General features: G+C 37.3%; 1 protein-coding gene across 1 annotated transcript in view; it reads left to right on the top strand.

Moving 5' to 3' along the window:
- The window catches only part of BLTP1 (bridge-like lipid transfer protein family member 1), a 96260-nt gene that overhangs the window by 12420 nt on the left and 58265 nt on the right, over window positions 1–25575 (top strand). Inside the window, exons 6-22 of the mRNA XM_088527677.1 lie at window positions 1551–1737; window positions 3359–3440; window positions 3959–4152; window positions 8589–8668; window positions 9228–9378; window positions 11205–11361; window positions 12157–12235; window positions 13062–13153; window positions 13945–14062; window positions 14885–15040; window positions 16005–16102; window positions 17197–17375; window positions 17515–17621; window positions 19417–19625; window positions 22295–22522; window positions 23089–23226; window positions 23948–24124. Coding sequence (XP_088383803.1) covers window positions 1551–1737; window positions 3359–3440; window positions 3959–4152; window positions 8589–8668; window positions 9228–9378; window positions 11205–11361; window positions 12157–12235; window positions 13062–13153; window positions 13945–14062; window positions 14885–15040; window positions 16005–16102; window positions 17197–17375; window positions 17515–17621; window positions 19417–19625; window positions 22295–22522; window positions 23089–23226; window positions 23948–24124 — 2432 coding nt within the window. The remainder of the gene's footprint in view (window positions 1–1550; window positions 1738–3358; window positions 3441–3958; window positions 4153–8588; window positions 8669–9227; window positions 9379–11204; window positions 11362–12156; window positions 12236–13061; window positions 13154–13944; window positions 14063–14884; window positions 15041–16004; window positions 16103–17196; window positions 17376–17514; window positions 17622–19416; window positions 19626–22294; window positions 22523–23088; window positions 23227–23947; window positions 24125–25575) is intronic.

The raw sequence follows: 25575 nt of genomic DNA, 5'->3' as shown, positions 1-25575 counted from the left end.
TAAGATGGCATGAACAGCCTGTTACATGTGCTTACAGGGTTCGAATCTAGTCTTTTAGGGACTCAATCCCTGCCTCACTTGGCCTTTGAAGCCTCATAATTTCATCACTAATATAGAGGGGTCAGGGCAGATAACAGCCAGAAATGTGGCCGCTGTCTGTAGTAGGGAAAGAGCAGTAATGAGAGAGGTCAATAACCTTTGGAGAGGCTTCTGCCTTGCTGCTCCGAGTGGTCTCTCCTGGCAAGGAGCTCTTCGAACCTGCCGAAAGGTTTGTGCAGCTGTAGCTTACTCAGCATAAACTCAACAGTGGCAGACCGCTGTATACCTGTGACATGCTCTTTTATAGATACTTTTCAACAATACTGAAATAAGTTGGAAAGAACTGCTTCTTTCATTTTAATGCGCTTCCTATGACAATGAGACATTGCTCAAGTTCTCTTTACCATAAGAAAACTCTTTCAGAAAATGGAACCTAACCGTAAAGTTAATTAGCTTCTCTTAGTCACAGGTGCAATAGGTCCAATAGATTTGCATAGAATTTTCTTCATTTTCTACTGAGTGCATTTCTTTAGTGGCTCACAGAATGAAAAATGAAAAATGATTTGAACTTTTTCTGTCTCTGGTATTTTTGCTTGGCCTTATTATAAGGCTTTAACTGTATCTGCTTAAATTCCAGAGACAGCGGGCAAATAATTCAGTTAATCTCAGAGGTCAGAAGAATATAGGTCTAAAAGTAGCCAGGCACTGCTAACTTGCTAAGATCCATTGACTTCACAAGTCTGTGAAGTTATGCTAAGAAACGAAAACCTGAGAGAAGCAGGGTCTGAGATCTGCTGGAGAAAAGGGAGAGCTGAGTTTATTAGATAAGGAAATCCTGATAATAAAGCAGGTGTCTTTGAATTTTGTCTCTTGGTCAGGTATGCTATGGGCTTCTGCATTTCATCTCTAAACAGTGACAGCGGCAGTGTTTGCTCTAACTGCTTCATTTTCTGTGTCTGTGGGTAGTGTTGCTGTCGCTTCCTTTCCCAGGAGATGCAGGTTGGAGCCTGCTGTAATAGACATTGATGCTTCAGTTTCCTAAAGGCTGCTGGACTTGGAAAGACCAGATCATATTTTAGAGTAGCTCAGGTCTCTTGAGTAAGTATGTAACGGGCACTCTCTTAAGTAGGTAATTAAGGGGAAATTATGTGAGCTTTTTTTCTTACATTAACCACTTAATTGGGTCATATTATCTAAGGCAAAAGTTAGTCAAAGTTGATCACGCTTCTGATTTACCACTTCATGCAGTTTCTGCCTGGATTTATTTTGGTGTTGTGACCAAAGGGTGAAACGCTCTTCAGGTTTTATATTTTGTATACCACTAGTCTGCTAGGCTTTATTGATTTGATTGGAACAGTGTAATGTGTGTTTCCTGTTTTTTAGTTTGTGCTCCAGGAGCTGTTTGCTGCCCTATATTCTTTTTGCAAAACATACATATTGAAAAACGGTGCTTTCTGTAAAGGACTGGAGCAGTTAAATGAGATTTACTTCTTTTCCCGCTGGTTGTGTAGATCCGAAGGCAGAAACAAGACTGTATATTATGGTGAACGACTTTGAATTTCATGTGTATAACCGTTCTGAACTCTATGGACAACTTCAAGAACTATTTGGCTTAGATCCCACAATAATTCCACCAAAGAAAGAAGATGAAAAAGCAGAAATAAATGGAAGGCAGAGAACACATACCAATCTTGAAAGGTAAATTTAGTTCGGTGCTTCCACGCTTTGTTTCGAAAAGTGTGGAACTAATAAGGTGATATTTTGTTAACATATGCTGTGGAAACAAGTGTTTGGAGCATACCTGAGAGAACTTGCAGTGATATGCCTGACAATCTGAATCTTTTCTCCTCCTTCCCTGAGACTTCCTACTACAATATATATTTTTAAAAAAATCAGTAACTGTGTATTCTTATTTAATGCTGAGAGACAGATTGAGAAGTATTTCAAGCACATTTTTAGAAAAGGAGGATGAAATGAAAGAGATTATGATTGCAGAACAGTCAGACAAATTCTCTGTTTAGAAGTAACAGTGGCTCAGAGCATTGAATAGACAAGACAAATGTGAGGATCAATATGCAAGACCTATTGATTTTTCCAGTTTGAAGCTCAGGCTGATTTCTTGAGTGATTTCTTTCCTTTGGGAGGTGTGTGTTTTTGTGGAATTATTTTTTTTTTTTTTAAATAATTTTTCTTGAGTACTCTACAAGACATGGTACAAGGATGCAGAGAGTTCCTTTACACAGATCATGTTGAGTGGAGTCGCATATTCAGTGATAAGCCTCTCCTTGGGCAGAATCATATCAAACACTGCTCTACTGGCATGAGTAGAGAGGAATGATGAGAGAGCAGATGAGATGCTGGTACTTTTGCTGCTTTTGGCTAGGCTAGTGTGTATGGCCAGGCCAGAGCAAGACAGTGGACTGCTGCAGCGCTGTGGGGCAGCCTTCTTTCTGCATGAGGGCTGCACCCCTTGGGCAGGTGTTTCGTGTTGTGCTCTTGCAGCCTTGCTGATGCATGCAGCACACGTTTCCTTTAGGGGCCTGGAACATCTGCCCTGTGAGGAGAGGCTGAGGGAGCTGGGCCTGTTCAGCCTGGAGAAGAGAAGGCTGAGAGGGGACCTGATCAGTGTATATAAGTACCTCAAGGGAGGCAGCGAGGAGGATGGTGCTGGCCTCTTTTCAGTGGTGGCCACCGACAGAACTAGAGGTAATGGCCACAAACTGAAGCACCAAAAGTTCCACAGGAACTTCAGGAAAAATTTATTGATAGTGAGGGTGACAGAGCACTGGAACAGGCTGCCCAGAGAGGTTGTGGAGTTTCCTTCTCTGGAGATCTTGAAAACCCGCTTGGACGCAGTCCTGTGCCACGTGCTCTAGGTGACCCTGCGTGTGCAGGGGGGTTGAACTAGGTGCTCTCTAGAGTTGCCGTCCAACCTTAAGCATTCTATGATTGTATGATTTGAGAAGGATACATCTTGGGAAGTGACAACCCCCACCAAAGACTCAAAAGGACTGTGGGGAATATTTAGAGCAGACCGATGATTTCCCCCAAGGCAGATTAATTATTGCTCTGTGTTAAAGAAGACTCAGTTGTTTCCCAGCAAACACCCAAGGCTTAGTTGCCTCTGCCTCTTGCTGCTTTTGCAGGCTCTGAAGGATTCTGCAGAAGACTCCTGGCAGGTACCTCTTGCAGGGATCCTGTGGGAAGGAACATTCCCCAAGATCTCAAGTCCTGCAGCAGAAAAGGCTGGTTAGTTCTTCTGTAGAAAAGACAAAACAATAAAAAATAAAAAAATGTTCTTTTTTGTCCCCCTCTGTAGCGTTAAAGTAAAAACAGAATCTCAAGACCCCTCTTCTTCATGGAGGTCCCTTATTCCTGTTATTAAAGTCAATGTAAGCACGGTAAGTGAAAATCCCTGATGATTAATACTTTTAGTGGTATAGCCTTAAGTCAGGCTTGCAATTCCCTTAATTCTGCCTTCTTTGTGAGTTTTTGTTTTCCTGCATCCTTAATAAAAAGTTCTAAAATTATCTTTTCCCCTGCTACTTCCTTCCTTCTTTTGAACTACTTTTGTCTTAAAATTGTAGTAAATTCAAGAATATCATCAACTAATTAAATTTGGCACTGGGTGTTGCAGAAAAATTCTTCTGCTTCTCTGCATCTTTTAATAGGGATGTTGGACACGTTCCTTAGGTTAATGTTGCATCACAAAAGCCAGAGAAACTGTTACTGAGGTCATAGAAGGTAAAATGTTGAGAGCTTGAATATGTGAAGTAAAATCGTAGTAACGCACAGATTATGGCCAGCATTTTTGTTCAGTATTTACTTGTGTATAGATGGTTAATATGTATTACCCTGTGTAAATTACACAAATGAAGCACTGCGTAATTGGAGTGATGGGACTTTCTTTTTAATTTAGGGTCGTCTGGCATTTGGGAATCATTATCAGCCACAAACGCTTTGCATTAACTTCGATGATGCTTTTTTGACGTATACCACAAAACCACCTTCAAGTCACCTTGATCAATTTATGCACATTGTCAAAGGAAAACTGGAAAATGTTAGAGTCATGCTGGTTCCAAGTCCAAGATATGTTGGTCTACAGAATGATGAGTAAGATGTTTTATAACTTCATACTTAAAAAAGAGAAAATGATGTTCATTTGTGTTTCAGTGGTTTTTTTTTTTTTTTTTGGTTTTATTACTATGTTTAGATAGTTGGCATTGTTACTCTTACAGGAGGTCTAAATGGTGAAATTTTGAACCTATTTTATTTATGGAAAAAAGTGCTGCCTCCCTATCTCATTATAGTTTTTCTGTGTGCTCTGCTGTATGATTAATATCCTGCGTTAAGTTCTTCTTTCCCTTCACTCGCGTACTACAGCTGCACATAGTTTGATAACAATTTTTAAGGATAGATTTGAGGCTTAAGTAAATTCTGTAGACCTGATCTACATGTAGTTTGGAAAGTAGTTTTTAAAAAATTAAGGCAAGGCTGCTTGCTATAATAGAAATCAGTTATCTTTTGAAGGCTATTACTGATTTCTTTGTTTCTACATTTTCTTCCCCTTTATCGGTTTTTAACAAACTGTATCATAGCAGTAAATGAAATAAAGAAGGATGATTGCATAATGTGATTTGATATACTTTGTCCAGCTGGACGTTTCTGATGTGTGTACTTATGTATGTATTAACTTCTGGTATGATGTAGTATGAACCTAGAGCCAGAATTTTCTGTATCTCTGAGAGGCTGGGGTCCTTCTGAAGTATTTTCTTCAATGCTTACAGTGTTATATATTCAACAGACCAAGCTGCTAAATGTCAATCTTTTCCACTCTTTTTGTTTGCTCAACAAATGTGTAAATAATGTATATTATCCTTAGACAATTTTGTGCTTGAATTCTTGTAAAATAATTACACCCACTCATGTATTCCCTAAACAAACACTATCCAGAGAACAATCACTATGGTTGGAAGTAAACAGTATTGTATCTGTGTATACACTGGCCTTGCATCAACCCGATACTATCATCTGTAAGCCATTGAAAGCATTGCACATGTAAGATGTTACTGTGGGGCATGTATGTATGCAATATCACTCCTGAACATGTGAAAGTTTCTGCAACTATTACTGAAAACAAACCAGCAATATTAAAACAAACTAGGGTTAATATTTTTACAACTACTAGCTTTCTCTATTACTTCTGCCAAGTGTCTTCCTTTACTGTCACTATCACTTTAGGTCCTCATGGCTGAGGGACAGCAGCTATGCAGTGCACATGTAGATGCAGCACAGGGCCTGATTCCCTGCAGCCTGGGGATATGGAAGTCTTTAGAGCCTGCCCTCTGGTGCCTCTTAGGTTGAAAATTTAAGCTGTGTCTTTTAAGTTGCAGAAATGCCTGCAGGTTCTGTAGACATAAAAACAGCTCAGCCAGTCTGTTACAGGTTTCATAAATTACTAATTACTGTAAGTACTGAGAAGCAACCTTGACACTTGTCTGCTTACTGCAAAAATACCTTATTTATAGAAGTGATGAAATCTCCCTTTCAAAAAAAAAATCCAAACAGAATGTCTAAATCAGCAGGCCTAAAGGAGAAAAAAAAAGGAAGGTAGAGCACCTGGAGAGAGTCCACCATAGGGCTACAAGGATGATCAGGGACCTGGAACATCTGCCCTATGAGGAGAGGCTGAGGGAGCTGGGCCTGTTCAACATGGAAAAGAGAAGGCTGAGAGGGTACCTGATCAGTGTCTAGAAGTACCTCCAGGGAGGCAGTGAGGTGCATGGTGCTGGCCTCTTTTCACTGGTGGCCACCGACAGAACTAGAGGAAATGGCCACAAACTGAAGCACCAAAAGTTCCACAGGAACTTCAGGAAAAATTTATTGATAGTGAGGGTGACAGAGCACTGGAACAGGCTGCCCAGAGAGGTTGTGGAGTCTCCTTCTCTGGAGATCTTCCAAACCCGCCTGGATGCCACCCTGTGCCACGTGCTCTAGGTGACCCTGCGTGTGCAGGGGGCTGGACTAGGTGACCTCTAGAGGTCCCTTCCACCTTTAAGCATTCTATGGGGTCTAACTTGTCCCTATAAAGGGCCTGTGAAGGGATTTCCAGCATCTTAGTTGTGTGAGGTATAGCTGTTGCCCCTGAAGGATGAAAAGATGGATTAGATGGTCTCATGGGGTACCTTCCTCTGCTATTTTCTACTGCTATAGCTTCATGCTTACCTGAGACTGAGAACATGGCTAAAAGACCCAGTTCTGTCACCTTTTTTGAATGACTATGACTTGAATGTTGATCATGCAATTCATTATTATTGAGGAGAGAAATACATGGGTCTTAAATTTTAGTCAGTTCTACAGCTGGCTTCACAGTTGTCTCATGCCAGTCCCATACGTTACAGACTGGTGAAAGGAAAGGTATTGGGAAAGAAAAATATCCTTCTTTTGGTTGGTGTGTGGTCTATAATTATTTCCGTAATGTAGAATAATCAACTTCCTCAGTTGGCTACTACCTCTTTTGCTGGTTGTCTCTTTAAACAGAGAGTCAAAGAAACTAGTGACAGGCTTCAATCCTGGAGAGAATTTTCTTCATGCATGAAAGAGAATTAGAAAAACTCCCTGAACAGGCAAAGCCCACAACTGTAATGAATGGGGACAGATCAGAGCAAGAGAGAGAAGGATTTTATTACTACTTAAACATGCATATGGGGTAAAGATGCACTAAAAGAATCAAAGAAGGAAGCCTGAGAAAAAAGGTGTAAGTTGTGTTTACTTGTATGTAGTGTAAGAAGAGATGGAAAGTGGAGGGGTGCTAAGACAGAGAGGCTGATCCAGGGCTAGCATTTGATGGGAGAACTTGGCCTTCCTCTCAGCTACTGCAGCTTTCCTGTGACTATTTCCCTCTTTTCTCACAGCTGCATTGCAGGGTCTTTTACAGAGTTGTTGGCTGTGAAGTCGTTAAACACTTCTTCAGCACAGATAATTTTGGTTAATCTCAGAATAGGCTTTGAGATAACTTTGTTTTAGCTCTGATCCAAAGCATTCAGCCTGTGTGAGTAAACACTGAAGCAGAAGTAGGCTGCTCTCGAAGCTGGCCTGTGTGTTCACACTAGCCGATTACAGTAGCTTTTGATAAGCACTCATGGAGTTTTCCCAAGTCTACCCCTGTAGCCACAGGCAAGAGTGCAGAGGGTGTCAAGGACTACGGCTCCCTGGGCCGGAGGCCAAGGGTGCCCTCCATGGAGAAGGGCTACTTATGCTGTACTTTGTAGAACAGAATGCCTATTACCGAGGAGGAAAGGGAGCCGAAGTGGCCTGCGTGTGCTGACCGCCTTGGTGTGAGGGGCTGAGCCGCTTGAACAGGAGGCAGGCGATTCCAGCCACAGCGCCTCCCGGCCGCAGCGGGGACGCGTGCCGTCGGAGCGCGTGGAATAGGCTTAGGTCTCCTCATATACTAGTATATCTACACAGCTAAGCTTTTTTTTTTTTTTTTCCTCACTTTTCTTCAGGAGCTGCTAAAAACATTTTTTTTTTCAGATCTTGTTTTATTTACATCTTCCTGGGGAGCCTACTACAATTTTTAGACAGGAAAATGAAATGACTGAGAAATTAGGAGCGAGCAGCAAGTTTTTCATCTTTAACTGCCGCCATTTTAAATATCCTACTTGATAGTTTTTAAAGATTTTTTCTGTAGTACATGAGCTCTGCATTTGCTGCCTTACATATTTTCCAAAGTTGACTGCATTTGAAATGAGGTGAGGTAAAACGGGCAATTTACAGCAGATTACAGTTTTGAATTGTGTATTTTTGTCATCTGATTTTTTTTTTCTTTCTTTTTTTTTAAAGTAGTACAAGCTTGTAAAAGTGGCTAGAAAGTGAGAAAACCATCTACTTTTCCCCTTGCTGTGAAACTATACATAGTTGCATTGTTATGTAAATTAAGATATGGCAATATTGTAAAAAAGGGAACGTAGTGTACTAATTTCATAAACTTTAGAAGTGTTTCATCTAATGGTTTTACTTTTTGGGTCCTTGAATGTTACTAAGAAAGAAGGTCTAATAACTGAAGACTGCTTGTCCCTGTGGTTCAGAGTGCTATTTTAGTAAGAAAACAATTAGTAGGTAAAAGAGGGCGATGTAGGGCAAGGAGAAATAAACTATTTGTGAAATGAAACGCTGAAAGTAAAACTTCAGTACTTGATTAGGAGCTATGATATAAGACAAATGTCTTTCTGCAGAGATGAATGTGGTACCCTCGTGTTTGACTTTAAATCCTTACGTTATTTCATATAATAATAAGCATATAATTAGCAGTTACACATGCATTTTTTTTTCTTTCAAATCAGGGTAGATGTAGCCTAACATTGGCAGTTTTATTGATGATTTCAGGGTTAAATATGTACTACATGTAAGCTAGAAGTGAGCCTGACTTAAGCAATTTCTTCTGTCATACTTAAAACATTCTACTTAAAAAGACTTGAGTTCCTGGAGATTCGTCTCAGTGCGTATCTTCTTAATCTTTCTCTTTGCACTTTGTTTTTGTTTTACAGACCTCCAAGGCTGATGGGTGAAGGTTTTGTTGTAATGCAGTCCAATGATGTTGATATCTATTACTATATGGATGAACCAGGTATCTTCTCCAAAGTTACAAAAATAATATTTTATGGTGTTTGAGTGCTAATTATTTCATAGCCTGTATTTTTTAGGCAATTTCTTTCAGTTTTTTTCTTTCATGCTGAAAAATAAGCTGGCTTGGTCTATTTAAATCTCTAGCCTGAAAGAGTTAGTATAATATTTTGGGGTTGGTAAGAACATTCTGAAGTACTACTTAGTAGATGCATCCCCCCTTTTTCTGCAAATGGAAAAAACAGTTTTCACTGAGGCAGAAAGGAGAGAGCTGGTGTGCTTCTTATATTGCAGAACTAACAAGTTAAATTCTGCATTGTACAACAGTGTTTCCTTGGCGGATAGTGAGTAGGACTTTGGAAAGCTGCATGGGGTTTTGGCCATCTTCTTGCCCTTCCCTGTGGGGCTTACTTTGAATTGTGACTTGATATTTACGTATTGCAGTAATCTCAAAACAGACATTAGAATGCTGTAAACGTATTGTGCTTGGTAAATGTTTTCCGTGCAAATTTGAAGTAGCTTCATTTGATATTCTGTTTATTGTATTATGCAATGTAATATAGGTCTTGTACCAGAGGAGACAGAGGAAAGCAATGATGGAGAGACGAGCAATGAAGACAGCAAATTACAGGATCTGCCGCCGTGCTGGGGTTTGGACATTGTTTGTGGGAAAGGAACGGATTTCAACTATGGACCCTGGGCTGATAGGCAGAGGTATTATTGTGATTTGCATCTTGAGTTTTAGTCTTTAGTGTTTCCTTGTTAGGAAAACGTTCTGAAATTTTCTTGATGTGTTTGCTCAGACTTCTAACTTGTAGGAGGTGAACCAGGGAGTCTAAAATAAGACTTCTGCCATGATAATTGAGGATCAGTAAATTCATTATTGTTAACAGTGTTGGCCTTCCAAAGTTAGGACTGCTTTTTTTTAAAAATTATTCTTAATTTATACATATAGTTTATAATCTATAGTTTTAATTCCTATTTTATAATTTTATTTTTTACCAAATATGTTTACCTAAGGGTTTAATCTTTTAATTATTAACATTCCAACTGCTGTTCTTAGTAGCTGACTTCTTTGGAGTTCATGGATGCAAATACACTGTATATTAAAGAGATAATTTATAGAAATATAAATCTGTCTGTGAAAATAATGAGGAGGCATCATTAAACATTGGTGAGGAGAATCAACCATTTAATGCAGTCCCCAAAATACTCATTTTTTAGGTAATTTAGTGACAAGTAATAGGACAAAACGATACCGTTGCCCTTCAAAAGCAAAAGGGGCTGACTATAGAGGGCTTGCTGAGTATTTCTGTAGGAGACAACGGGATTATTTACAGAGTAAAGACTATTAAGTAAAAGCGCTGTAATCACGGCTCCCTTACTCCCATTTTTCCCTTACTAGTTACAGATCGATACTTTTCTTGCCCTCCATTTATCCTCCTGTGAAACTGTTATGATTAACCATCTCTTAGGAATGGGAGGATGGTGAACCAATAGTAATCGTTATATCTGACAGTGTCCTATAGTATTTGAAATGCCTATTTCCAGAGCAGTGCTTTCCTGGGAACATGAAGCCGGTGAATCATGAATTATAGTTTTAGTGCTACCGAGAAAGCTAGCTCTGTGTGGGTATGCTTTTTGTAATTTTAACTGACTAGATAAAAGACAGTTTGGTGCCAATGCAGGGTGTATAGATCTCTCACCGTGCCACGGATAGAAGGTAGGATTTTGGAAAATGCCTGAATGTTTTAGAAGCACAGATCTATAGAAATTCTGTGGCCTTTATACTATCAATTCATATAAGGACTTCTGAAAATACAGTTCTTTAATCCTGTATGTCATAAAATTCTGTGTTTCCTCAGGCCAATGTTAACAAATGTCTGTGTAGTGACAAATAGTTTCTTTAACTTTTAAATTGTTACAGATGGTCAAATGATGGGTGCTTGGGAAACTCCTGCTCTTCAAATACTTAAGTCTTCCCTTTTGAGAACTATGTAATCTCTGCTGTTCCTACTCCATATCCATCCGAGTAGTTACGAGTTGAAATTCAAGTTTACAGAAATATAGACCTCATTTCATTCTCATTCTGAAGTCTCAAACAGTCTGTTTTGCCTCTTTCCTGTTGTCTCTTTCCTGGGCTTTTCGTGAATTACTTATATGCAAACACGAGCATAGACAACTGGCTTCCTACTGTGTTTCTTCACAAGACTCTAAACTGATGATTAGGAAGAAGAAGAAAAACATAATTTGCTTGCTTTCTGGATTAAAATATTTTTGTTTTAAATCACTTATCACCTGTCCATTTATGGTATTTATCCAAAATTCTTTCTTATGATTGGAACTTGGAGTCTGAGTTCAATGATGAGTAGAAAAGCTCCCCGCTGTCGAAGAACTCTCAAGGTTTAAACAAATGTTCGTTCTTAGCTGTGCGCTGGCTTCTAGGGACTTGGCAACACAACTCCCTGATCAATCATTAAGTGATAAATACATAACTTTGGTTTCTTTCTATGAGTAAAAGTATTTCCTTCTTTTACTAGGGATTGCTTGTGGAAGTTTTTCTTTCCACCAGACTACCAAGTTATGAAAGTCTCAGAAATTGCAGAGCCTGGGAAACCAAGACAGATCCTCGCTTTTGAACTGCGAATGAATATTATTGCAGATGCCACTATTGATTTGCTTTTTACCAAAAATAGGGTAAGTAATGAAATTTTGCCTAGAAAACAGATTGTTACTACTGTAATAACTTTAGGCTCTTTGGTTATACGTGTCTTCATTTGTCTCAGAGGTTTGTTAACAATACTGTAGTTTTAAAAACTTAGAGACTTCGTTTTAATCTTCCAGGATCCTGGGTAAACCCCTAAAGGAGAAATACTGGCTGAAATGTACTAAGATTTGCTGACTTATTTGAAGTTTCTTCTAAGCTATGTTTTAAGTTGTCTCTATTAAGCTCTGTAAGCTCTGTATTTCTTAGTCTTGGAAATAGGCAACCTGATAAAATTACTGTGCAGTCTTCCATTAAGATAGAACTTGCCTTGATAAAGATATAATTTCTGCTGATATTATGAGAAATTAATATGTCTGAGGTTTGAAATTTTCCCGTGTTCCTACTCTTACTAACAGAACCCAGGGTGACTTCATTCCTCACCCATTCTCTTCCTTTTTGTGACTGAAAGAGTAACATAGTGGTAAAAGACTGCTTATTTCCCTGCTTTTTTACTATCTTGAATCATAATATGTTACTCTGTTTCTATTTGTAGACCTAAAACAGCATTTATTAAGCCTAAAAGAGATAAAAGTATTATTTAATATCCATAGCATGTGAGTCGCTCTTTAGTACTTTTTTTCCTGAACGAAGGCAAGAAATACTACTGTTATCACATTATTTCATACAGGAATTTGGGTGTGAATAACACTCAGAGATATAAAATACACTCGATTTTGGGAGTCTAGAAGTAACATTTGGACTTTTTTCCCTCTTTTGCAATATAGGAAACAAATGCTGTACATGTAAATGTTGGTGCAGGATCATATTTGGAAATAAATATTCCCATGACAGTAAGTGAAAACGGTAAGTTAAGACTAAATTTAATTAACTTTCTTAATGTTTTCCCGTAATACTTACTATAATTGTTGTGGATCTGAACATCTTGCATTGTTTTTCCTTTGCAACTGTAAGATGTATGTTCTGCAAAGCCCCAAGAACAATTTCCTTGTACCTTTCATTATAAGATATTAAAGCACTTACATATTTAATTCAGTTGCCCCCACATTTTACTTGGGTTTGGAAATGTGCGTTTCACTCTCTGGACTACTAGAAAGAGTAAAATTTAACTGCGTGTGTATTGAAACAAACTGAATATACTCTCAGCTCAAGGAAGGAAGATGTCTTGATGGGATTTACGTAGCAGATTAGAAACGTGCTGAGCAATGTATTATAAAAACTAATTTCAGAGCTACTAATGTATTTAATAAATAACAATAAAAAAAGCCCATGGTGAAGTTGAGGTAGAAGTGAAATGTATTTCCTGCATTTGCTCATCTTTTTTTTTTTTTTTTTTGCAGATACTGAAGCCCTTTGTTAATTTTTTCTTACTGTTCCTTTTTTTTTCATATTTGAGTTTTACTCTGCAATTTAAGTAAAAATCTCCAAAGCTTGGGCATTTCCAGACCCAGCAAATTTTTGTCATCAGTCTTTGTTATCGGTGGAAATTAGTACTAATAATTTTGCCCTCTATTGCTTGTTAATTAAGAGATTAACATATTCTGCCCGCACATATTTCCACCGTTATGCCTTTTTGTTAGCTGACTGCTAAAATCACTGTCAATATTTTATTAAATATGTTTGTAATTCATGTTCTGAACAATTATGTTAATATTTTGTTTCGTCTTGCTAGGCTACTCACCTACCATTAAAGGGCAGCTTTTACATGTTGATGCCACCAGCAGTATGCAGTACAGGACTCTCTTAGAAGCCGAAATGCTAGCTGTAAGTTTGCATTAAGTGCAAAGCTTCCATCTCAAATGCCTTTTAATAAAGAGCGTTTATTTCACTGCATCCCAGTTCTTTGGAGTCTTACACTGTGCAGGAAGATAATCTTTGAATGTATTTCACAGAATCTTAGTATGTAAGGAACGTGGGTATACCTGTAACTATAACTCTCAGTGACTTAGATAATGTATGAACAAAGTTATGTGTATTGGAAGTGGTGGGAGTTTTGAGTATTACTTGCCATTCTTACTTGTCCGATTTAATATATAGCTATTTTGCTCATATAGGTATAACAGAAATCCTTACAATTGCTAGCTGTACTAGGGTGTGTTCGTGTGTGTGTATTGAATACATGATCTGTAGATTTTTTTCACTAGTTGTTAAATGACATGAGGCTTTGATGTCTAGTCTTTGAACATCTTCTAAATGCTCATAAATAATATATTCCAAGAAATATAAACCATAGCATGTTGTAAAAAGTGATGCTTTTAATAAAAAGCTTCGGATCATAAATAACTTGGAAATAGTTATTGCAACAGATGGTAAATTTGTTGAGCACTATCAGAATTTCGTAATAGACCTTTCCAAATAGATGAATATACTAACACTTGACCTTCAGACAGAGAAAAAGATTAAATTATTAAGGAACTAGAGTGGCCTTCTGTTCATCCCAGCAGGAAAAGAGTTTTAATTATTCAACGGAGTACATGTGTGAACACTGCTGAGCTGCAGTGTCAAGTGCTGTCATGTTTTCAAGTAATTCTGATGCTTTAATATCTTGTTCACAGTTTCATATTAATGCCAGTTATCCCCGGATATGGAACATGCCGCAGACATGGCAGTGTGAACTCGAGGTTTATAAAGCAACCTATCATTTTATTTTTGCTCAGAAAAGCTTCTTTACAGGTAACTATCCTATTTAAAAAGTTGCATACTAACCTGATTATTCTGTGATTTCCTCTCAAATCTTGCTGTGGCAAAATCTTCCAAAGTTTTGTTAATAAAAAAGCAGATACTGTTGTTTTGCATAATTAGGCTAAGAAATGGTCTCTTGGAGTGAAGTTCTGAGTGTTTTTTATTGGCTATTAGTGCACAAGTACACGATATTCTTGTATTTCAGAGCATCATCAATCTGTTGCTGAATGTTCCAGCTCCACTAACAGAAAGAGCCACACCAATGTGGCTGTGTCGGAGCTAATTATTCCTGCTGAGCAGGAGGATTAATTAGTTTCTTGCTAATAAAGTTTTTCTTTGGGAGGTCTGAGTGTTCACCTGCATAGTGCTGCAGGATGCACTAGAGTCTACCAGTCTATTCGGAGCTAACTGGTGAGCTTCGACAGCAATGCTGTGTTGCTGTAGAAGACATGGTGGTGGAAAATACTACTCATCTACACGTTTCAGAGCATAAGGGGGAAAAACAGTGAAAAGAATTTGCTAGTCCTGTGTTTGGCTCACTTTGCTATCCCTGAGCACAACTAAACTCATAGAAAACATATTTAAACCTGTGACATTACAACTTAAAAAGCAAGGGATAAATGGGAGATGGGTTCACAGCAAGTACTGTGCAATATCTGCCTAAGAAACTGCTACTGTGTATTGTTTACTTTGTTTCTCTTTTCTGTAAAGCAACAAGTGGTTAATATTTACAGTTTATGAAAAGTTAGATTAATTAAAAAAAACCTCTTACTTCATTGCCATTAACTGTCTTATTGCTTTATGTATTTTTAGATTTGATCCAAGACTGGTCCAGTGATAGTGCACCTGATATTTATTCATTTGTTCCTTACATGTGGAACTTCAAAATCATGTTTCATCAATTTGAAATGATTTGGGCAGCGAATCAACACAATTGGATTGACTGTTCCACAAAACAGCAAGAAAATGGTGAGGTAGCTTTTTTCTTTGGATGAATAATATGCAAGTGACAAAACTTCCAGGACTTCAACCAAAATACATGCAGTCACTGATAAATAACCGTGTTTGGTACTAGGAGGGTGCTATTTCGGCACCCTCTGAAAATGAGTGTAAAACCTAATTTATTTTGTACAAATAGATACCTCCTTCTGAGAAATGTAGCTCTAGATAATGTTTTAGCATTCACTTTCAAGGGCTCTCTCTGAATCTTTGATTTAATACAATAGTTTTCAGACAGCAGCCATCAGATGCTGACTTTTTTCGGTAAACTGAAAGCTTGCACTTAGATTATTTTAGAGTAGTATTGGAAAAACTGCTATTTGGACTTCATGGTATTAGAGATGGCTGCTTTGTATTCATTTCAGAATAGGAGATAACAGAATACTCTCTCTTAGACATAACTAAAAACTACACAGGATACCAAAAATACACAGGATACCAAAAGTTTATTATATGTGATTTGATACCCACATATTTCAGTGTTGTGGGCTGTGCTAGAATGTAATCATATCAATGTGAAGATTGTGGATTAAAAAATATGTATTAGATAATGAATTTGTGTTTAAAAATAAGCTCAAAATTAAGACTCACTATTTCATCACAATCCTGAGGGACTTTCAACATATGCTTTCTTGTTCAAAAGCCGGCATGTGGAGCAATAAAGTCATAAGACATTAGCTGCAGTTGTTTTTTCTGCCTGCTGACAATTTAATTTTGCTAAGAACCATGTCCTTTTCTAAAGGACAAATTAGGGGGAGTGAATAATTTCAGAATAAATAATGCCAAATACACAGTAGTTAAAAGGACAGTTTTCTTTATCATGAGTTCTTAAATATTTTTCCTTAATTCTCCCTGTATAACTGGCTTCTGAAGAAATAAGAGGAAAATTTTGACATTTTTTTTTCTTTTTTTTTTTTCCTTTCCTTTTCTGCAGTTTATCTGGCAGCTTGCGGAGAAACATTAAACATTGTTTTCTCTCTGCCTTTCACTGACTTTGTTCCAACTATATGCAGTACTAGATTCTCTTTAAGGGTAAGTAGCTTCCCTGCCTTTTCTCCTTTTTCAGTCGGGAACTGTTTCTAAGCTCTTTCCTCTGAGAAGAAGGCTAGTTATTGCATTACTAGTCTTGAAGTAACTGAGGGCTAAATACTCTCCGTTGCTTTCATTAAATATTCAATCATGAGCAGTTTTGGCTGTTTCATAACTTATATATGTAGTATACAATATCTATTTTATATAGTAATAAAATACTGTGTATACAAAGAAACTGTGTGCATTGTATGTATATTTGTATGCACGCATTCATACACACATATCCCTATATTTTTCCTTTATGTGTATGTATTCTTTCACTTAAGAGCCTTTTTTTCATTTACTGACAGCATGCCATTCCCATGTATATTGAAAAGTACAAATCACATTCTGAGTGAGGTATCAGGTACCAAACCATTTTGGAAAGCTATCTCATATATTTTAAAAGCATCTGTAAAACAGGGAATGGTTGTAGGGTGTTTTTGACAAATATAACATTCTTTGAAGGACTGCACTTCTTGATTGTCTTCTATAAGCAGTGTATGGCTAACCAAAAAAAAAACAAAACACCGAACCAATCAACCAATGTAACAACAAAATGTCAAACAAGCCCCTAAATGTAAACCTACTTGGTGGTGGCAGTTTTGTATAACTGAATAGCAGAGAAAGCAATGGTTTAATAAAATACACGTGTGTGTGTGTGTGTGTGTATACCTATATAAAAAGTGTGATTTAGGTAAGGCATAGGGTAGTCTTGGGCCAGTTACTTAGATTTTGTGTTATAGCTTGAGCTGCATTAGAAACAGGAATAACTAAAAGACATGCTCCTGTTGAACAGCTTTTTATGGTGTGCTATTTGCATGTTATTGCACTTAATGACTTTTAAGAATTACAGGAATTATACGATTGTATTTGGAGTTGGTGGGAACCATTTTCAGCAGTCATATGTGAAAATCAAGATTTCTTCTCTCACTTTGTTTGCAAAGTGAAGATACTGGCACATACGAGCATGCAAATATTAGGAGCGTTAATTTTGCAATAAATTTGCAAAGTGAATGCAAATAAAATATTCTTTGGCTAATGTTTGATTATAGGGAGAAGATGTTGATCTTCACTTGTATCTACCGGATTGTCATCCCAGTAAATATTCACTTTTCATGTTGGTGAAAGACTGTCAGCCTAATAAAATAAGTCCCGAATCTTGCATTTCTGCTGAATGTCAAAATAGTCAGAAAACAGGCAAACCCAAATGGAGGAACATTACCCAAGAAGAGTGAGTTTCATTGTGATATTTTTATTAGCTCTTATGTTTGTTTATTTTGTTTGTGGAGAAAGTAAATTAAAATGGTAATAGAGAATATTTAATGAAATGTTTCCGCTTCTAATAAAGGTGTGATGTTTCTTTCTGAAAGGGCTGGCTGGGTTGAATGCTGGACAGTCCCAAGTGTTGTGTTTACAATTGACTACTCGTGGCACCCAATTTATCCACAAAAGGCAGATGAGCAGTTAAAACAGTCCTGTAAGTGGTACTTCCATTTTCTTTTTTAGAATATTCCATTTCAAAAGATGGTGCATCTTTGTTGGGTCTAGATTTGTTGGATTTCAAAGCTTTTTCTCTTCAGATTTGATGACAGTCTCAGGATTTTTGTATATAAATACAATATATATGTACAACTGGATTGTCTTTTCTAAATATGAAATGGAATTTTTCACGAACGTAGGACCATTGAGGTGAACAGTGTTGGTCAGATAAGATTGTTTTTAAAGAAAGTAATTTATATGTATGTATTTTTTTATATGCATATTTTATGTGTATGTATATTTTTATGTATTTATATACATGTTTTATGTATATGTATATATATTTTTAAGGTCTATTGTACTTAAGCACAAAGATAAATATTTGTAGGTTATGATAACTGCAACAGGACGGATATAGTAAGTCACGGGATTATATAAAAGTCTTCTGGGATGAGAGCATGAAAGAAGAATTTGTGGAGGAAAGGCAGTAGAAGAATGAACAGGGCTAATTTGAACAGACCTCAGTGCACAAATATCAGGAAGACATGCATTTTGCTTGTCTGCATTTTGCATTTCAGCAGCTCAAGTCTAAAAAGGCTCAAATTTCACAGGATAAAGCAGAGTAAGAAAGGTTCACCACGCAGACATTTAAATGTCCTTGTAAAACTCTGGACCATTTTCTGTGTTGGATTTGCGTACTTCAAACATTGTAAATATTTACTTGTAGATTTAAAAGTTTATGTGTGCTCAGGTAATTTTCTGTGTCACTTCTGTTGGTTCCTTTGAATAACGAGCGTAGTAAAGATCACTTCGAGAGTTTTAGTTGATCTGTGATGCTAACACAGGAGATGAGTGAGTGTGTGTGTGTGTGTGTGTGTGTGTGTGTGTGTGTGGCAAAATACTGATTTTCTTTTGAGTAAGTTGATATGACTCTAAAACCCCAAGAAACAAATATGTTGCATAACAAGAGATGAAATTTCCTAGTAAGTTGCCATCTCACTGTGTCACTTAACTAATTCGTAACAGATACAATATAATGCCATCACAGAGAAACCATTATAGACAATAATGTTCATGTGTGTGTTCACTGTAGTTCTGCATGTACTGGTTCTTCCAGTTAACTAGCACCTGAAATATTATTCCCTCTGAAACAATTCTACATGCTTTTCCATATATATATATTTTTACTTCTCAGCAATCACTTTACATGCAAAAAGCACTTTCAGTTACTCACTCTCTTCTCCTAGCCTTTCCTTACTTAAAAATAGAAAGCACTTTATTTTTCCCAACTCCAAATAAAAAGAGGAATAGGAAATAAGTATCAATTTTGCTAACTGTTTCGTGACTAGAATAATTGAATTGTTTGAAATGAAATTTAGGCTTACAGAACCTTCAGTTCAGAATAGTTTTTATTTATTTATTTATTTAATGTAACCTTTACAATGTTCCTGCTTATTTACTTTTGTTTATTTGGCATTAGCTTTGTGGTTGTGGTAAATATGATACACTGAAATAAAAGCATGTTTTTGTTTAACTTCAACAGAAAGATAAATAAATTGAAATAATTTTCGTAACTACAGATTTTCTCTTGTATAATTCATATTTATTGAAATATTTTGTTTTGAGTCTCCTAATAGTCACTGGATATAAACTATTCTGCAGTGCAGAAATATTACCATAATTATAAAATCAATTTTGGAGCATTGCAAATGGTTTTAGATTTAACAGATTTGATGGACAGAATTCTGGAAATAGAGAAGCCTAACTGATTTCTTCTTTCACTCACTCCCAAGTGTCTGAAATGGAAGAAACAATGTTGTCTGTGCTGAGGCCTTCGCAGAAAACAGCCGACAGCGTCGTTTCATCTCCCACGGCTTCAACGCGCCTTCCCCTTGATCCCTCAGAGCTGCCTCCTGACAAGCTCCACGTGGAGCTTGAGCTCTCCCCGGATTCTCAGATAACCCTGTATGGGCCCCTGCTCAAAGCCTTCCTGTGTGTAAAGGTAGGAGGAAGAACACAGCTTGCTAAATTTCTGGATGACCTTATGTACAAAAGGGAAGCAATTAGTTTGAGGCAGAAAAAAATCTGAATTCTGTATGCAGAGGATATGAATTTAGATGAAAGGTTTCTGTAAAAGTAGTTTCAAAGAACTTCATTTGGTAACGTGATATAACTGAGATGAATTCAATTGGCCATAGGCTCATGAGCAGACCTCTAATATATATGTAGGGGCCTATATCAGCATAATTTTATTTTTGAGAAATAGTATATATTCCTGTCTTCATGTGCAGAAAACTTCTTTGACTTTTGCCGATTTTCAGGGCTTCTTTTAAATTAACAGTAGTTAAAAGAAAGATGCCTTCATTAACACCCACTATTAAAAAAAAATGTAGCAGAACCTGTGTTTTCAGGGCATCTTTGAGTTCTCTGGTGTCCTAATTTGTTTTCTGCCTGTATTTTGTTTTAATTGGTTTTAATGAAATTTCTGGAATTCCCAAGAGCATGGGGAGGAAGTGGGAAGGATGACAGGATCACTTTCATTTAAAAATTTACTTCAGTGGATGTATAAAACTCTTTTTAATCCTTTCATTTTTTTTCTTGGTGTCAGGCTTTTAAGTTTTAAAATCGTGGTATGTATTGCTTATTTCACATTCTGTTCCATTACTGATCTTCAACAGGGAGAGAGGGCGAGAAGCAATTTATTCCTCTGCCCCAACAGATAGAAAGGTGATTGATCTTGTCACTTTGATTTGGCTACCAAGGAAATTCTTCCTTTTTTAGAAAAAGATCAGCTTCAGTCTAGGCTAAAATAACATTTCTGGAGGTTTTCAGGTCAGGTCAGAGGATAAGGAATTTTCTGAGGCAGGTGATGGGTGTCAGGACCCACACTGAAAGAGAAATTTTTAAGAGTTTACTTGTACATAGCACATACACAGACAATAGCAGGTGATAATAAGTCTTGTACAGGGAAGGACTTTCAAATATGCACATTATTAAAATAAAAATGAAAAGAAATAGGGCAGTGCTGAATGGATATCTTGAAAATCTTTCATTTCCTTGGATATGCCCAATAGTTGTACCCATCTTTGGCTTATATTGTTTATTAAGTTGCTTTTCCCCCATCTTCCTACAGCAGTTTCCTTCTTCAGCCTCCCTTTTCTTGTGCAAGTGACCCTGTGCCACGTGCTCTAGGCCCTCTTGCTTGTGCAGGGAGGGTTGACTAGTCAATCTCGAGAGGTCCCTTCCAACCTCAACCGTTCTGTGCTTTTGTGCAGATGCACAGTGCCATGTTAGAGCCCTTGGTTTTGTAATGACTTGTTTTTTTGGGCACAGGTACAGATTTCTCGAGTTGAAACTAACTGTTATTTTCAAAGACTTGAGATGATTTTTTTTTCCAAGACATTTACATTTGCTTTAATATCTTTGTCACTTGTGCTTACATGTGGTTTCCAGGTGCACTGGCAGCACCTGTTATCATAGCTTTCTGATAGCCTTCTGGTTTGGTTAGGTTTGCTTTCCTTATTTATGGCTTAAGAGTTGTTTTCAGCATGTCTTCAGCTTCTCTTACATGTGCAAGAGAAGTCTCCTGCATGTGCACGTTTGTCAAAATGACTCAGCTTTTGGTTCCTGAGGGTAGTTTTTTGGGGAAAGGCTCTGCTTGGTGTTGGCGGGTTTATGGACTGAGCCAGGGTGACTTAGGTGCTCTCCCGGGCTGCGGAAGGTGCCAGCAGCAAGTTAGCAGCGTACTTAGCACCCTCTGCTGGGCCACCCTAAATATTTCAAGATCCCTCTTAACACGCAGCCTCTAACTTCTCTCAGTTAAAGCTGAGCATGTGAGCTTTGCTCAACTTTTGAGGGACTTACATTATAGACCGCTAAGCAGTGCTTAGTTGATACACAGTATGGCAATGCTGAAAATACTTAAGACACAGTTTGAGACAGCAAAATTACATGTCCAACTCTAAAATATAGTTTATTAGAACTTCCTTCATCCAGAAAAATCTTTTTGAGAGGCTTAATTTGTTCATTAATTTTATTTTTGTATAGGTCTAGGTTTTTGCAGGGGGAAATGGTCTGCTGGGACAAGCTAACAAACTAAGCGGATTTTATTTATCATGAATTTTTTTTTGCTTCCCAGTAGAATTTAACCAAGTTTTTTTGCTTTTTGGTCCTGGATATCTGAGTGGGGAGTGACTTGAAACTAAGTTGAGTTTTAGACTTGAGGGGAGTTTTTTATGAACAAGTATTTTGGAAGCATATATAAAGTTTTTGTATTTTCTGGTAAGTCTCAGAAGGGTGCGTGAAAGACCAACAGGAAGTGTTCTGTGTCAATTCTCTCAAAGTTACATATCTTAAAAACACAAAGTCTCTTTAAAAATATGAATAGTAGTGTTTCAGAATAGTTATTGGTGCTGCATACATCCAGGATATGGTTGTTTTGAGAACTTGAGCCCCTCTTCTGCAAAGTAGATGACTTAAAATTGTACTTAAACTATACATGTAATAAAAATGACGTTTTTTCATAAAAAGAAAACTATTTAGCTATAACTGTACTGCCTATTTTACGGGAGGTTAACTTACAGAAAAACTCTGGATTTGTATTTCATTATATTGCCTGTATATTTTTACTTTGTTTTCTGTGTGGTGATAGCAAATAATTCCTTTTCTCAGGAAAACTATTTCGGAGAAGATGACATGTACACTGATTTTGAAGAAGTTATTTCAAGCCCTGTTTTGTCGCTGTCAACATCTTCAAGTTCTGGATGGACAGCTGTTGGAGTGGAAAATGACAAAAAGGAAAACGAAAGTTTAGTCAAACCAATTCACCCTCTTACTTTGCGTCCATGGGATATTACTGTGCTTGTTAACTTGTACAAAGTGCATGGGCGACTACCAGTGGTAAGTGCCTTGGAATCTTGAAATATTTTGCTTCATCTGACTCTTCAATTGCCTTATCTTGAATTAAATTTACCTTCCTGCAGTTATTAAGTAGGGAAAATGTGCTCTAAACCCATGAGTATAAGATTTGAATTGTGGTCATTCAAAACAATTTGAAACGTAATTTAGTGTATCTGAAAGGGAGAACAGGATTTTTTTTGTATAATTGTACTCAGCGAACTTGATTTTGCGTGATCCGTAGTCCATTCTTTTTAATGGACCATTATGATTTCTCTGATAAGTAGCACAGCTGACTTCTGCTGCTGCTTTCTGTATTAGAAGCAACTAAGAAGCATCTTCTAATGAGTTTTCCCAAATGAGTTTGAATTTCAGTTTGTGTGATTAAGTCAAAAGGATTTGAAGTTGCACAAGCTTTTTCTTAAGTAACAAGTGAAGGAAAAGTAGCATACCTCCCATTTTGGCTTTTGTTTCTATCTGAGAATTGAACAGTATTATGGTTTTTGAGCTTCCAACATGCATGTGTTTGATTATTTTTAATTAATTAATTAATTTTATTTTATTTTTAGCATTGCAGTCCAGATGGTCCTGAGTGCCCCACAGCCTTCTTGGAAAGACTGTGTTTTGAGATGAAGAAAGGATTTAGGGAAACAATGCTTCAGCTTGTACTGTCTCCAGTGAATTTATTTCTGAATGACAACTATCAGGTAAGGAGTTGGTTTTTGTTCTTGTGTTGGGGAAACTGTAATGACTGTAAAATTGAATTCTGTTTTGATCAGAACTTTCTTGTTGCACACACACAAAGTTTATTAAGGAATTGTAAGAGCATTGAAAAAAAAACATGTGTGTCCTTTTTAAATCTTTTTCTTGCCATCTTGCATTTCTAGCCATGGGCAGAGGAGAAAAGACTCTGTTCTCTTAAATTAGATTTAGAACTTCTGCAGAAAATACTTTCAGGAAGTCAGAGTACTATTTAATTTGGTCTGAGAACTAGTGAGTAAATTTTCAATAAAAGGTCTCAACAACCTGATCATACCTGAATTTTCTGCAATTACTAGAAGACAATTAAAGATGTGTTTCATTTGTTCTAAGCATATAGTTTCAAAGCAACACAGGTTAGTAAATATAAAAGCTACACCTTTCACACAGTTTCTGTGACTTTTATTGGAATAAATCATACAGGTAGGTCTGTATCTTAGAGTTGATCTTGTTTTGAGCTGTGAGCTTCTTCGCTTTGCGGAGGGTTGGGGAAGAGGGGAGTCACACGCCATACTCTTGAGTATGAGGCTCATGTAAAGAGACAGAGTTAAGTGTTGTTATTTGTAGCTTGTCAGCTAGCTGTGCACCCCTTTGCTTTAAATAGTTAGTAAGCTTACAGAAATTGTCTGTGTGGATGAATTAGCTCAGTGAATTACTTGTTCTCCACAGCGGCCTGCAGCGGATGAAGCTCTTCGAGAGGGCCACATCAGCCTGTCGGGCCTGCAGCTGCGCGCGCACGCCATGTTCTCAGCAGAAGGCCTGCCTCTGGGCAGTGATACTTTGGAGTATGCTTGGCTCATTGATGTGCAGGCTGGCAGCCTCACAGCCAAAGTTACAGCACCGCAGGTACCTTCTAGAAGCTGTTCAATACCAAATATTACTTCTTTCTCAAAAAACTGCTGTAGCAATGACTTTGTGAAGTGTAAGGTAGCAGCTGAGTTAGGTGCATCTGTACTTCAGGTAATCTCAAGCTTAAAGTTTGAAAATCTAACCATTTCTTTAGATGGATAGGGAATGCCAAATAAGATTAATTTGACATTCATCTTAAATCTAGATGTGACTGAGTGTCTGGTGTTGTATGAGAATTTGAAAGGTTGATGGTAAAAGAGCATGAACAAGTTAGTAGCAAATGTGCCTGTTGTTACACACAAATGTAGTGTGTTTGTTGCATATGTGTAAGTTTTAGCTTTTTGCAGAAAACTGTGAACAAAACCATAGTTTAAAGTAGGAGACAAATAAGATGATAACTTGATGGAATCTAGAATGGGCAGGGTTCAGAACTTGGAGAGTAATTGATAGCTTAGTAACACTTCTCCCTTCAACTTCTAATACTTGGAAACGCTACTAGAAGACAACTTCCTATCACACCATTAGAGTTTCTAAGGTCAGTCTCAGTGCTCCTTCCTTTACTTTTGCCATTTATATTGTATTTTTTTCTAAACACAATGAGGGCTTCAAGCATATGATAGGGAACACACTTTGGTTTATTGGTGTGAGCTGCCAGGTCTTTAGAAAAGATTGCTTTGTCGCTATATTCTGAAACACGGGAAAAATAGATTAATTCTATATAGTGGTGATCCCCTGTACATTATTACACTACCTCATTTGTGCAAAAGCTGGCAGTGTTTTCTAGGATTTAAAAGCTGCTTTCACTGGAAGACTTCGGCAGCAAATAAAAAGAAAACAAGGCACAATTTTGTAAATGACATATAGGTGATTTCAGTGAATTTAAAGAATAGACTCCAGATAGTTATTTTTGTGCCCTGTATACAGATTTTTGTAGAGCCATTTCCCAAAATGCTACCACTGATTCAGGCAATCTGTGGTACTTACTCTACTGCTCTCTAAATACACCTAGTTAATGCAGTTCAAGGGTTTTCTTATCCTACAAAGCCATTTTCAGTTTTATACATTGCATGTGTGTGTGTGTGTTTTTTTTTTTTTTAAGTCACCATTGTTGTGAAGCTTGAATGCTCAAATTTGCTGTTTCAGGGCCTTTTTTAAGTTTATTTTTTCCTTTCATTGTGCAATGTATTGCAGAAATTCATGAAGGTGAGGGGAGGATAAGATAGATTTTGTGTAAGGCGGTCAGCTGCATTCTGGTTAAATTACTGCTGATTTTATGTGTGCTTTCCTTTGGGTAGCCAAAGAAAACTCATTTCCCTCTCATAATAGAGACAGTCATGATTCATTTCCTTTATGAAGAAACTAACTCTATAAAAGATTTAATTCAACAATAGGCTAATTATTAGACCCAGCCACATTCAGCACTATTCTGTTCAGCAGGTTCCCTCTTG

Source organism: Tinamus guttatus, unplaced genomic scaffold (genome assembly GCF_059628265.1).
Source record: "Tinamus guttatus ecotype Peru unplaced genomic scaffold, ASM5962826v1 Tinamus_guttatus_pri_ptg000288l, whole genome shotgun sequence".
NCBI lineage: Eukaryota > Metazoa > Chordata > Aves > Tinamiformes > Tinamidae > Tinamus > Tinamus guttatus.
This window is presented reverse-complemented; position numbering and strand designations above follow the sequence as displayed.